The sequence below is a fragment of the Pelecanus crispus genome, chromosome 4 (assembly GCF_030463565.1).
Source record: "Pelecanus crispus isolate bPelCri1 chromosome 4, bPelCri1.pri, whole genome shotgun sequence".
In the NCBI taxonomy this organism is placed as follows: Eukaryota; Metazoa; Chordata; class Aves; order Pelecaniformes; family Pelecanidae; genus Pelecanus; species Pelecanus crispus.
This window is the reverse complement of record NC_134646.1, coordinates 20,310,904-20,323,993: the sequence shown is the minus strand read 5'-3', so window position 1 is coordinate 20,323,993 and position 13,090 is coordinate 20,310,904. Positions and strand designations below refer to the sequence as shown.

The window sequence follows — 13,090 nt, the reverse complement described above, 5'->3', positions numbered from 1 at the left end:
TTTTTTAATCACAAGCTATTAATTTGTGCAACTGCAGAAATGCTTTTAATATTTTCTGATTAAGACAGAGAAGTATTGTAAGTTTTCCCTTATAGCCAAGCTCCATTTCCTTCGTTGTTTGAATATTTGTAGAAATGTAATTTAACTGAAGTCTGCAGGCCATCTGAAGGAACAAAACCATGGTCCTTAATTCACACTTCTGAAATACTTTGCACCAATGCACACATTGCATCAATGGGAACAGAAACAAAAGTAATGGTAAACTTTCAGCCTGTACCTCTAAATAGATGACTTCACTGTGAAAGCTGATTTTTCCAATAGAAATACTTTCTTGTGCATTCAAAATATTATTTTCCCATTATAAATTTTGTGCATTTGCTTTAGAAAAACATGTCTCTTAATCTGCAGTTCAGATTCTGGATATTTTCCAAGTAAATAACTAAGTATTTAGAAAGCAAAGGAGAACAATCATTCAGACAGTATTACAGTGCAAAGAGAAAAGGTGGTTGGGAAGCTCAAGGCAACCTGAGGCCTTACTTGATGAAAAATCTTCATTCAAAAGATATACATTTTAGAACTGTTTTCTTAAATAAATTTCTTTGCTGTAACTTTGTATGGCCATCTTAATGTTAGTAAAAATGCCACAGTGGTAGTGCCAGGGACAAACTAATAAATCCAGGTTAGAACCCTTCTTCTGTCTTAAGTCATACAGATGCTATTGTGTATGGTTGACACATTTTCCTTGATCCTGTTTGGGGCAAGGGACAGCTGAGTTGATTCAAATAGCTTTAAAGCAGACATTTCATCATATTCCAGATTTTTGGGTTGTAATTCTTTCTAATTTCCAGTCTGTCCAACATTTGCTTAATTTCAAGGGAAAAAACAGGGTCTTCTGTTAGCAGAAGTTTTTCTTTTTTTTTTTCACTCAAATACAGGTTAATCTCTTTTGGCCTGGGCAATTTCTGTCAGAGTTATGTGATCATTAACTCATAGTACTGTTTTTTTCAGTTGGTGTGCAAATAACATCTGTAGTCACAATCACTCATTGGCTAATGTAACCTACAGTAGGTTTTGATTCATATTAGGAGTGTTCTATAGTAACATTTGTTTTCTGCACAATTTCTGAAGTTAATTCTGACTGCCAGCTGGAGAAAGCTTCTTCTCTTTGCATCAATAAGTAGACCTCAGATTTTTCTCAAAACTTTTTTTTTTAATCTCACCATGATGGGTACAACCTCTTATCGGCAAGTGCACCACAGATGCATTACAACCGGTGACTGTATAAAGTGTAACAATGAAATGGAGCCAGACCAGTAATCAGCAAGAACTTTATTACATTCTTGCATGTTTTCATGTATTGGACCTCAGAATATAATCCAATGCTAGTAAGGCCTAGGTAAATGGAGAAACAATACTAGAGAGAAAATGTGTGTGTCCATCTGACTGAAAAATGGTGTGCTTCCTCCTGTTCTCGCTGGGCCTGGTTTTGCTATTGCTATTATTAGGACAAAAACAGGTCCCAAGTGCTCCATCACGTCAATTTGTGTGCATGTGTACAGACATATATATATAAAAAGAACTAATGAATATATTTTATTTAAGGGTTTTGGCAGTATTTGAGCAACCTAAGTCAGAAATAATATGGTAAAGAAGCATGTTTATCTATTCAGATCATTCAGTTACTCAAAACCAGTCCCTGAAGTTGCTGTGATGTAAAGCCTGACATTTCTGGCCCTTGGTGCAAGCCAGGGCTGCAAAAGCTCCAGTGCTGTCCTCCTGCAAATCAATACTAGTCAAGGAGCGGAACATGGTGGCTCTGCCAGCTCCCTTGGCTTTGGCTCTTGTCTTTGTACTGATGACTGATGAAGCTTCTTCCATCTCCTAAAATCTTCCAGTCATGGGTGAAGGCCTCCTTGTCTGTTGTCTCTCAGTGAGAGCCTTTCTGTCATCTTAGGAGAAATGTGTGCAGCAGGCAGTGGCCTTGTTGTCTGAGGATTCTCCTTCTCCCCCCTCCATCCCCGCTGACACTGGTTCCCACCATGTAGGCCCTTTTCTGGGATCTTTTTTTACTCTTTTTCCCTTGTCACACATATCCAGAGCATCTTACTACATCTTCCCTCTCAACATGTCCAAGTCCCACAACATTCTGTAATCCCAAAGATCTCTCTCCTTTTCATTAAGTGCCTGAGAGATGGTTAACCTGCTCTGTACAAGCGTAAGCGTCCGATGCCTGCTTTGAAGCAAGTCCTGTATTTGGCCTCCCCTGTTTATCAAATGGCCCTCACTCAATCTGCACAGGTAATGCTTCCAGTGATGCTTTTGTAGCTTGGCTTTCTCATCCATTTAGCTTCTCTTGGCACAACTAACAGCACCTTCATTTCTGTGTTCTCTGTTCTTCTCTGCAAACCATATACACACTCTATATTTTCAAGTTTCTCAGAAAGACCTGCTTCTGAAATAGTCCAGCCAGCAGTGATGTGTGTTAACTTCAATATAAGTTTAAAATGTCAAAACACTTTATTTTCTAATAAAATGTTTAATGAAATATTTAGGCTACTCTTTGAGCAGCTATAGTCTTGGATAACTTTACTGTTGTTGCAATTCTTTAGTTTTCTGTTGAGAAAATGGTATTTTTCACAGACAACATAAGATACATACAACCTATAGAGTGTGTGTGTGGGAGGGATTGTTCTAAATAAATCTTTGATTTAGTTTAAAAAATTAAAGTTATTCAGAAAAATCCTTACAGACCACCGCTATTTCTAGCAACCTTTTTCAGTTGAAATTAAAACCATTCAAAAGACTGTTTCAGCATTCTTAAAGCACATGTTTAAATTGTTTTCATTCCTTTAAACACTTTTTATTGATAAAGCTTCAATTTTTAAATGAGTTATTTGATTTTTGTTCAAATAAGACAGTTCAGGTAAACTCAAATTAAGTCTGTCTTGAATTTTCAAGGTCTGTGAAAATACTGTTTCCATTTCCCTAAACTAAAATACTTTTTTGAAAATCTGAAATTGCTACTGCACCAAAGAGCTGGTTTTTGCCTGACTATTTTCTTTTTTTTTCTTGTTATCTTCATTCTGTTGACCTGATCTCTCTCCTAGATTGTGAGGAACTGTCTTTAGTATTTGGGAAACTCCTCCACACTTATGACACTCAAATAATAACTTAGAAGAACAATTTAAAAAAAAAAAAAACCTCTGTGTTGAAATGCTTTGAATGTTTGTCTTTTAAAAGCTTTTTATTTCCAGTATGTTCTTAATGAAACTCCCTTCATCACATTTCTTAGCATCAATGTACCCATGGCTGCATGTACTTTTCCTTTTCTTTTTTTTTTTATGTTGTCACCAGATTCTTAGCACTGCGAATTAAACAGTATGATGTAGAGATGATGCTGATTTTATAGACGTTTGCTTTTTTTTTTTTTTTTTTTGGCACAGTAAGGCTTGTTCTGAACATGGCTGGAAGAGCTACATAACACCTATCAGATGCCTAATTCTTATCTCAAGAAAACTAAAAAAATCAACATCAAAACAAAAAAAGTGCTCAGTACAAATTGCCTGTAATACAATTTCTTTTTAAGCATAAGAGCCTCTTTCTTATTAGTCAGTAACAGTTTAGGAATGTAGCTGTCACATTTGCAGTTAAAAAGAAACATCTGTCTATACCTGAGGCATCATTTGTCATTTACAAGCACATTCTTGTAAAATCAAATGAATTGCTTTTGAGGGGTTACTGGTTGGGTGATTTTAGCAAATTAGCACCAATAAAGTTATTGGAGAGAGTAAACATACAAGTGCGAAGCAGATGAGTTGAAGGTGACTTCTGTTCTGTGCAGAACTCCTCTGAGCCAGCTGGGTCTCACTCTCCACAGACTGAATAGAGAGGGCGGGTGAACATGTCATTCTTCCCTGCTGTGCCTGTGCAGCCAAGGTGACATAGAGGCAATTACCTGCATGTAAAAAAAAAAGGGAGTGCAAGTCATTGGATTGCAAGCTAAAAATAAAAAAGGTAACAAGTGTTGACCCAAAGAGAGGAAGCTGTGTATTTTCCTGTGGTGGTGGTGGTTTTAGGATTGCACAATGCCCTCAAGTAAGTATAGTTGTGAGAGAAAGTTTTGCCCTTTGCAGGCTGTAGGACCTGGAGGCGTAATGACGAAAAAAGATAGTGACTGTAAAGGTGTTATGAAGGGAATTAAACACCTCTGAGGATTCCCAGAGAACACTTAAACAGAAATGTCAGGAGACTACACTGGGGTTTGTGTTTTGTTTTCCTTAACTACTGATGTTCAGATATTGATCAGTGGAATAAAGTTATTGAGCAGCTGGGAACACCCTGTCCAGAATTCATGAAGAAGCTGCAGCCAACAGTACGGAACTACGTTGAGAACAGACCCAAGTATGCTGGCCTCACTTTCCCCAAACTTTTTCCAGACTCTCTCTTCCCAGCTGACTCAGAACACAACAAACTCAAAGGTATGTCTGACAAAGGGACGTGGTTCACATGTCAACAGCTACAATGCAATGAAGGTTTTTTTTCAATTTTTCTTCTCTCTAGTTGCTCTCCCTTTTAATGCAGTTAGTTGCAGAGATGAATGACTGCATGGGTTTATTTCAGCTGAGAGGCAGCTTTTGGAAATGATTTTTGGATACTCTGCTTGTTTGGGCAGCCAAGGGAACATACATTATCACTGATGTTTTCAGCATATCCCCATGCTATTCCGTTGATGTTTCTGTACCATGAGGAACTGAAGTGTTCCTTTACTCTCATTCTTAAACTTGTAACAAAAAGGAACAGTAGAACTTCTATCAGAAGATCTCAGCGCTTACGCTGGGTTTTTTAGGTGAAAAATATCAGTTCCGCCAGATGCCTGCCTCATAGCTCTATCTTTCCTAAACAATAGAAAGATATTAGCAACATCAGCCAAAATGGTCTTGATGTAGCTGAGGTTTAATATCTGCTATGGGTGGATTTCTTCTTTTGAAAAATGCTGTGGGTCGGTTTGGATATGTGAAGTAGAGAACTAACCTAATTACAGTGTGACTAGATATACCCCTGTAAAATGTAAGTTGCAATGATTTTAATCATATATTGAAGTCTTGTTTTACTTGAACAGGGCATTGACCGTCAGTTGGAAAGAGTGATTAACATGTGTTTGGTATAGAAAGGATTTCTCATCACAGCTCTGGAACCCCTGCAAACTTGTACTGTGTATCAGTTCTGCACTGCTTGAGTACTTGGGGCTGCTTACTATGGTGGCATGTAATGGTTTTCAATTGCTTGCAATTTGCATGTCATTACACTACCCAGAATACTCTTCCAATTAACAACTATTTCATAGCAAGGCTGCTGTCTCGGCTCTGAGAACAAAGTGAAAGGTCTGAGCAGATGCTTTTGGATACACAGAATTTTATACTCCTGCTAACAATAAAATTGAATAATGGATTTTTCTTGGATTTAGAGCTAATGAATAGAAATGACTGTCAAACAGTGCTATTATCTTTTGGATACAGGAAGCACATGCATTTGAGCATACTGAATGCCAGTTTTTAAGATACAGTCACAGAATAAGAAGTCATGCATTAAAAAAATACTGCTCGTACATCGTTGTATCATTCCATGCCCTGCCTAAATTTTTTACCATAATGTAATGTTAACGGTTTACTTAGATATTACTTTTACTCACCCCTGTCTGATGAGATACCTAATAATACTTTTGCACTTCCATCTCTTTACATTCTTTTTCCTTTCATTTGCATTTACACAGGAAATAATTTTGAGCATGGAAGAGCTCAGAACACTACATTGATAGTAATACTAGAAATACATGTTATGATTTTTTACATGGATTTAGATGGTATTATATTTGTTACAAACTCTAAACAGTAAAAACAATTTGGATAATAGAAGGATGAGTTTGTGGCCTGATAGGCACAATGGGCTATATTATCAGGTAAAGTAAATCAATGTTGCAACATAAAACCCAATGTGTATATGTAAGGCTGTGCATTTTTGTAGTGGGGGATGATGAGTCCCACTGATTTCAACTTTGTTATGTGGGACAAATAAGACTTAAGCAGTTCCAAGGCACTTCCATACCATTATGTGTTGACCCCAGGCTAGAGATTTGACATTATTGCTTCTAATGGGATGCCCTAAGACAAGCCCAGTACCTATGCCTCACTAAAATATTTAATGCCTTCCAGCAGGCTAGGTGAAAAACTTTAAGACATACAGAAAAGTTTGGATGTTTTTCTGAGCCACTCTAAGAGTACCTGTAATTTCAAGGCTTTGGTTTAGTAATGTAATGCCATGATTTTAGACTTCATTATGTGAGCTTTTGTTTTCTGATCCTGGCAATAATACAGACACCTCAAGCACACTTTTCTTGGGCATGTTATTCAGCCCTCTACATGGAATCTGCATACAACATGTAAAATCTCATTGAAGCTTGTTAGGGGATTTATGGTATGCAGCCCTGGTGTTGGTACCTTCCTGATGAATCTGACCTAAAATGATTACTGAAGAGCTCTTGCTATAACAAGGCAGGGGGCAGAAGTGCATACAAACAATCTCTAAAAGGGTTGTGTCATTGTTACTTTTGTAACCCAATTAACCCTCCCCTGGAGGCAGTGATTGTTTTTTACTAATACTGTGTTTATCTGATTTCATTGTTCTAGCCAGCCAAGCCAGGGACCTTTTATCAAAGATGCTAGTCATTGATCCAGCCAAGCGAATATCAGTAGATGAAGCCTTACAGCATCCATACATTAATGTCTGGTATGACCCAGCAGAAGTGGAGGCGGTAAGTGAGGCGTGACTCCTTACTTCAGACTGCTAAACGCAGATATGATTCATAGATTTCTGCTGCTTTACAGCAGCTTGATAACAAGCATGCTATAAAGAAACAACGTTGTTGTGACTGTGGTGGTCTTTGGATTTACATGAAGTGAGATCTGTAGGGACAGGATGTATCTCGTTGTTAGATTAACTGACAATAGATGGGAGAAGCAAAAACACTTCAAGCATATGAAGCCATTTTCTGCTTTCTTCTAGACAACATGAAGAAAGGATTTTGAACCCGGTAGCTCACCTGGTTTTTCTAGCCATGTAAGTCAGGCTGGCAAAAGATACTATCTTTCTCTCTAAACCTTTCCTTGTGGAAAGCAGCAAACATCACTTCCTATGTTTGTGTTCAAGGATACATGTGGAGAGGAGGAGGATTAAACAAAACAACACAAAATCCTGAAGACTCAGGATTCAGAAAAATCTTAGCAGGACATAAATTATTCTTTAAATGAAGTTCATGTGTTTTCCTGGGCCCCAGCTCAATGTTCAGTATCATGTACACTGTGTGCAAACAGAAACGGATTTTTTCATATAATCCTGTCATGCTCTAGACACCTCTCCATATACCTTAATGAGGCTGGTATTAACAGGAATAAGTGCAACCTGTAGGCACTTCAGTGACATGATATAATAGGTACAGATATAAATTCAGAGATGTTCTCTGTAATACTATGTATGAAAACAGAGCTCCATATTTCAACAGGTTTAGAAATCTTACTTAACCACAATAGGAAACTAAAACCCTGAACGTTGCAAAATTAAATCACTGCTATTTAGTGATATGCTTCAATTCAGTGTGTGTTCTTGAAAGTGCAGTAAACTTCAAAAGTAAATGGAATGCACAAAACTGCATCAAATTTCACACGCATGGGATTTTTGCAGCGTATGTTATTTCAGAGTGCTTTATAGGGGCTGGTTCTGCTATCTAGAGAGCCTTGAGTTTTTGTGTCCTGTTTAGTTTTCTTTAAGAAAAAAGTTTATCAGTCTGAAGCATAAACATTTGATACCCTGCAATATTTTACCCCCTAGCACGTACATTTTAGTTTCACATCTGTCTTAATGATCTGATACCATTGTCAGATACTTTTGTTGTATTTCCATGCATTCCTTAACTCAGTTTTACAGAACTACTCTGATATCAGAATGTAGATTTGGGTCCCTCTTTAGATGTGCTTTGCCTGTGAATTTAACAAGAGAGCCACTTCTGATGCAGAACAGGAAGGGAATTTCATACAGTGGGTATTTTGATGTAATGATTTGCCCAATTTCCAAATGTATGCTCTTAGTTATATTTCAGATTAAAGCAGAGGTTGAGTTTTTGTCACAATGAGGTTGCCCTTTTAGAAAGAAAAACTTGCCACACCTGCCTAGAATTACAGCTGATGTTGAACCTCCTATTCCTGTCCTTTTATGCAGACAGAGATCAGGGGTACATCTATGGCTGAAGAGACAATGGTTTAATTTCTGATTGTACCATAGAGTCCTCACGTGATCTAGAACAAACCACATCCTTTCTCTGGATCATGACTCTAAACCAGGAATTTTTGCCTGCTGAGTGAATTGGCTGGAATCTAATGGGCCCACTAGCTCTCAAAAGCCTGCAGTAATTACATTCTAGTTAATTGAGGCATTAGTCTCTCACATGCACCTCCTATCACCATGATACCTGTACAAACATGGTGCCACACACTATGAAATCACATCCTTGCTTTTCCACTATTGGCTGTATTTAATTGCTCAATAAATGACTACAGAAGGTGTAAATCAGTGGAAAACCAGACTGTCGTTGCTCCCATAGCGCCTCAAAGAACAGAGGACGTCCTGTGAGGAAGGAACAGTGCCTTTAAATGTTAAACTTCAAATGCTTGATGTTGTCACAGTCATTTGTAGTTTGCATCTTTGTCTGGATTGCACCTTTTTAGGTAACTCTCTGTTCTCTTCACCCACCTGGTTCTTTGCCCAGTTACTGTGTAGTTAACATGAGCTAAACATCAGCGCCTCCAGCTACTTTCTCTGTCTCTCTTAGCTTCAGAGTTTTCTCTTCCAAAACATCCTATATCTTGTCAATAACATACTGTAGAATCATACTAATACTTTTGTCATGAGTACTTTGACAGTGAAGTGTTACTGAATTACTTTGACACAAATTGCTCTATGGTACAGAGACCCTTCTTCTCTTGGGATCACAGCAGATTAAGAACCAGGAAGGTTCAGGTTGTGTGCAGTGTAACTTAAATAGAAGAACATGGGATTAATAAATATTAATTTTATTTTGTCAGTGCTAGGAACTCTAGAAAGAGCCTGGCGTAACACTTACTATTTTTCCAATCTCATTTACAGAGGTAAAGTTGTACTGGAGGACTTTCTTTTTGCAATTAACAGTTTATTAAATTCTAAATTTCCATCTGTTCATGCTGGCACACCTTCAGTGGCTAGCTGTGAATCATTTACTAATTATTTTCTGAAGAAAACTTAACTCAGTTGGATTTTCTTTGCCTCTTGATTCAGTTGTTGAAGTGCAGTCAGTCCATGTTTTTCATCACCATTGTCTTGATGATGGAATAAGTTTCTCAAACAGATTCATGGGAGATCAGTGGCTTTCTCTTCTTTCTCAAAAGAGTGTCCTGAGGTTCTGGGACTGCTACTAACTGGCAGTGCTTCTACGAGGAATAGTTGTTGCTACACTGGAGAGAAAGTTTTACTTGTGCATCCACGTTACAAGTTGCCACTTCTGGCTGAATGATTGATGTCTGATCAGCTATTAGTTCTTTACAAGACAGCAAGGTACCTGTATGTGATAAACTTGTTTGGTGGTAACATGAGTGACTTAGTGCTTCAAGCATGAAGCAACTTGTTTCCTCTTGGAAAAAGCTGCATTGGTGTGCACAACAGGCTGTGTCCATCTGTCTGTGACCTCAGACGTGGACCAGGGGAACCTAGCATAACATTCAGAATACCTTTTGGAGTATCTTGTAACACTGCGCTGACATCCAATGTCTTAAATGATTACAGTTTTGTGCAGTAGTTTATACTATGCCATAAGCCCTAGGCTCTGTATGAAGAACAGATTGCGGTCTGATTCTTCCAGGTCGTGTACATCTTAAGTTTCCCATTCCGATTTGAATGGAACAAGTCATTTTTCCCTGCCTTGGTAAGCTATTTTATTAATGTGTGCCATGAAACAGCTGCACCAACACATTTCATCAGTGACTTTGCTAATGGATCTCTGGATCTAGCCCGCTGAATTTTGGAAGGTGGAAATGGAATTTCCATCTGCCACTGGACCTCAGTTCTGCAGCTGAACGTGTTTCTAGATGTAAACTAGAAGACAATTCTAGATCAAAGCACTGTTGAAGTGTGTTGAAATCCTCATGCTACTAGTCTAGGTCCTTTTTGCCCACAAACTATGCTGTAGTTTGTGAAGCTTATAAAAATGCCTCATGGGAAAGGTAGAGAAATGTGTACTGATCATTAGCTGTTTCACTGAATGCAGTTAAGAGTTTGTCCCTGTGTGGTCTCAACTTTTTGTGCCTACCTATCTTAGCTGTGTTTGGCAGCCAGCTTTTATAAATGAAGGACAAAAGCAAATGAAAGACTACAGTCTAAAGAGGTTTTTCAAACCATTTAGCCCCATTTTTCCTTGTGATTATTCATGTACAGATTTAGGATCTGTGTTCATGATTGGAATAGGTTGACAAAAGGTTTACACAAATGTGTATCAGCCTAAGGCGAGTCTGCTACTATAAAGTTTCTGTTCTCATTGTGTAATAAGTTGCATGAAATTGTTGGTGTTCCCTGTCTGGAAGATTTCCAACCCAAGGTGATATTTTCTCTTTCCATGACAGTCTTGCAAACTTACATAATAGTAAAGTGATGGAAAGAGATTGAGCCGATGTGGAGCACAGTAGCCATTCTTATTCAACCTAATGCCCTTTGCAACTCTTTGTTCAACTCTTCTCTGTCTCTTAAAGGTGTTGTCTCATATTTTGATTATCAGGAGACTGGGTTATGCTAAAGCTTTGCTGCTTCAGTTAGATGATAAACCAGTTAATGGATTTTGCATTTGTGGTCTCTGAGTATTCAGTTTTACTCTTGTTTTCTATTCTCTTTGTTTATTTCATGTTGAAATTCAGAAGTGCTATTTTTACTGTGTTGGCCATTTTTGAAGCATTTGTCCCCTGATATCTTTACCCCAAGATGATCTTTTGTTAAAACAGGTTTTAGGTGGGCATTTGTGATTTGTATTTACTAGAAACACTCCAGTTAGTCAGTATCAGATTTGGTCCTTTTTTTTCACCCTCTTTTTGTGGATTTTCCTTGAGGTAATCATGAGCCTTACTAGTTTGCAATTGCTTGCTCCTGCATTTTACAAACATACTGTTTTGGATCCTATGGGGTTTTTTTGTTTGGTTGGTTGGTTTGGTTTTTGGGTTTTTTTTTTACAATTGCATTCAGTGAGTCTTCTCTCCTGTCAGGCAAGGATGGAGTGGAGGGAGGAGCAGGAGAAAGGATGGACTAGCAAAGATGAATATTCTGCCACTTCCTTAGGGAAAGTTTGCAGGGGACCAGCTGGCACCTTAATGAATTCTCCTTTAGGATTTGTAGCATGACAAGGCTCTATAAAGCAACCCTGTTTTTTCACAGACTGCCCTGCAAATGTGCAGGCCAGAGAACATGACAAGAGAGCGATAGGAAAATGAGTGACGGAGATATTTTTGGTCAATTGCATTGTGCTTAACTTCCCACAATTTTTTGTGATTGCCTCACTGGGACTTGGGAGCCTGTACTGTGTTGCATCTGCTCACATTCACTGCACTCTCTCTTTTGTAGCATTTGATAAGCACTTTTCCATAGAGTGAGGTCTTCCATCATGTGACTAAAGGTTTGGTAGTGGGTGGTTTTGGTTTGGAGTCGTCCTCCCGTAGTGTGTAACATGAGGCAGGATTCCCTCCACTGTCAATAACCCTGTACAGTAGCGATAACACAGAAATTAGAATACAGAGGTATTAAACAAGATGGCGTTTTCAACCAGTATAGCATTGGGGGGGATTTAGTTAACTCAGCTGTCTTGTTAGATGACTCCTTTTCCCCAGTAAACAGCTTCATCAGAAGCAGCTAGCCACATCTGTTGTGCAGTATTCATTTGGTTCAGAGGCCCAGGAGGACAGGTAACTGAAAGCATTTAATGTGACAGGAATTTTGAAGTGAGCTGTTGCAATATCATGAAGTATCAGTGTGTGCTGGAGTAGACCATGAGGAGCACTGAAGACAGTTCAGGCAATAAGCAGAGAATTTGGTGTCAAAGTTTAACCTGGAGGTAGCAACCCTCTATGTCTGCCCAGATTTACAGCATTATGAATGTGAGTGGAACAGACAAAATAACCCTGTCCAGTTAAAAAGCAGACTAGTGAGACAGTTACAGTCCCTTTTTATAAGTCTATTAAAAGTTTATGGTCCTTCACAGGCTGTATGGGGGCAATAAAGCTATTATGTCTCATTCTAATGGGCAAAGACAGTAACACAAATGGGAAGCGGTAGGAATGCAATACCCTTTCCCCCCCCCTGATGTGTAACAGCATCAAACTCCTCTGGTCAGCCTTAAATGCCATGTTGTGATTCCCTGATACAGAGAGGAAGATGATATGTTATTTGATGTGGTACTTGCTATTCACTAACGGCAGGAGGTTACCCAAACAGCGCTGTGATTCTCCCACAGACTTCAGCATAACACAAAACCACATCCAAAGCCCTGAATAGCTCTGAAACAGTCATCATATTTACAGTTAGAAACAGGCCTTGCACAGTTTTTAAGCTTACCTGTGGAGTGAGTGGGTAAGCTAGATTTTGGATTCAGAGGAAATTCTTATGTCTACCATACTAACCTAGCTACCCAGCTTCTTTTGAGCCCACTCAGCTTGCCGCAGTATCTTTGATAATAAAGTCACAGTGTTAGGTTCTCCAGAGTGTATGTCATTGCTCTGAAATTAATTTGAATAGCGGCACTCAAAGATAATTTCTGTATTCAACCAATTGTAAGTAAAATACATGTTTTTAAAAAATATGAAAAAATACAGATAATGTGCATTTATGATCGTGTGGAGTTCCCAAGATTTTAGGAACTGTTGAAATCTGTTCTCAATCTTCACACCTAATTTATATGTAGGGAAACCAGAGTTCAAAGGGGAAAAGTATTATTTACTAATATCACACAGGAAATCTACTGTAAAATCAGAATAGG

At 38.4% G+C, this 13,090-nt stretch overlaps 1 protein-coding gene across 6 annotated transcripts in view; it reads left to right on the top strand.

Moving 5' to 3' along the window:
- The window catches only part of MAPK10 (mitogen-activated protein kinase 10), a 182,780-nt gene that overhangs the window by 142,471 nt on the left and 27,219 nt on the right, over positions 1-13,090 (top strand). For 5 of the 6 annotated variants that reach the window (XM_075708696.1, XM_075708695.1, XM_075708698.1 and 2 more), the window contains 2 exons: positions 4,296-4,478; positions 6,684-6,808. In XM_075708696.1, coding sequence (XP_075564811.1) covers positions 4,296-4,478; positions 6,684-6,808 — 308 coding nt within the window. The remainder of the gene's footprint in view (positions 1-4,295; positions 4,479-6,683; positions 6,809-13,090) is intronic. The other variant, XM_075708700.1, reaches the window with a different exon arrangement.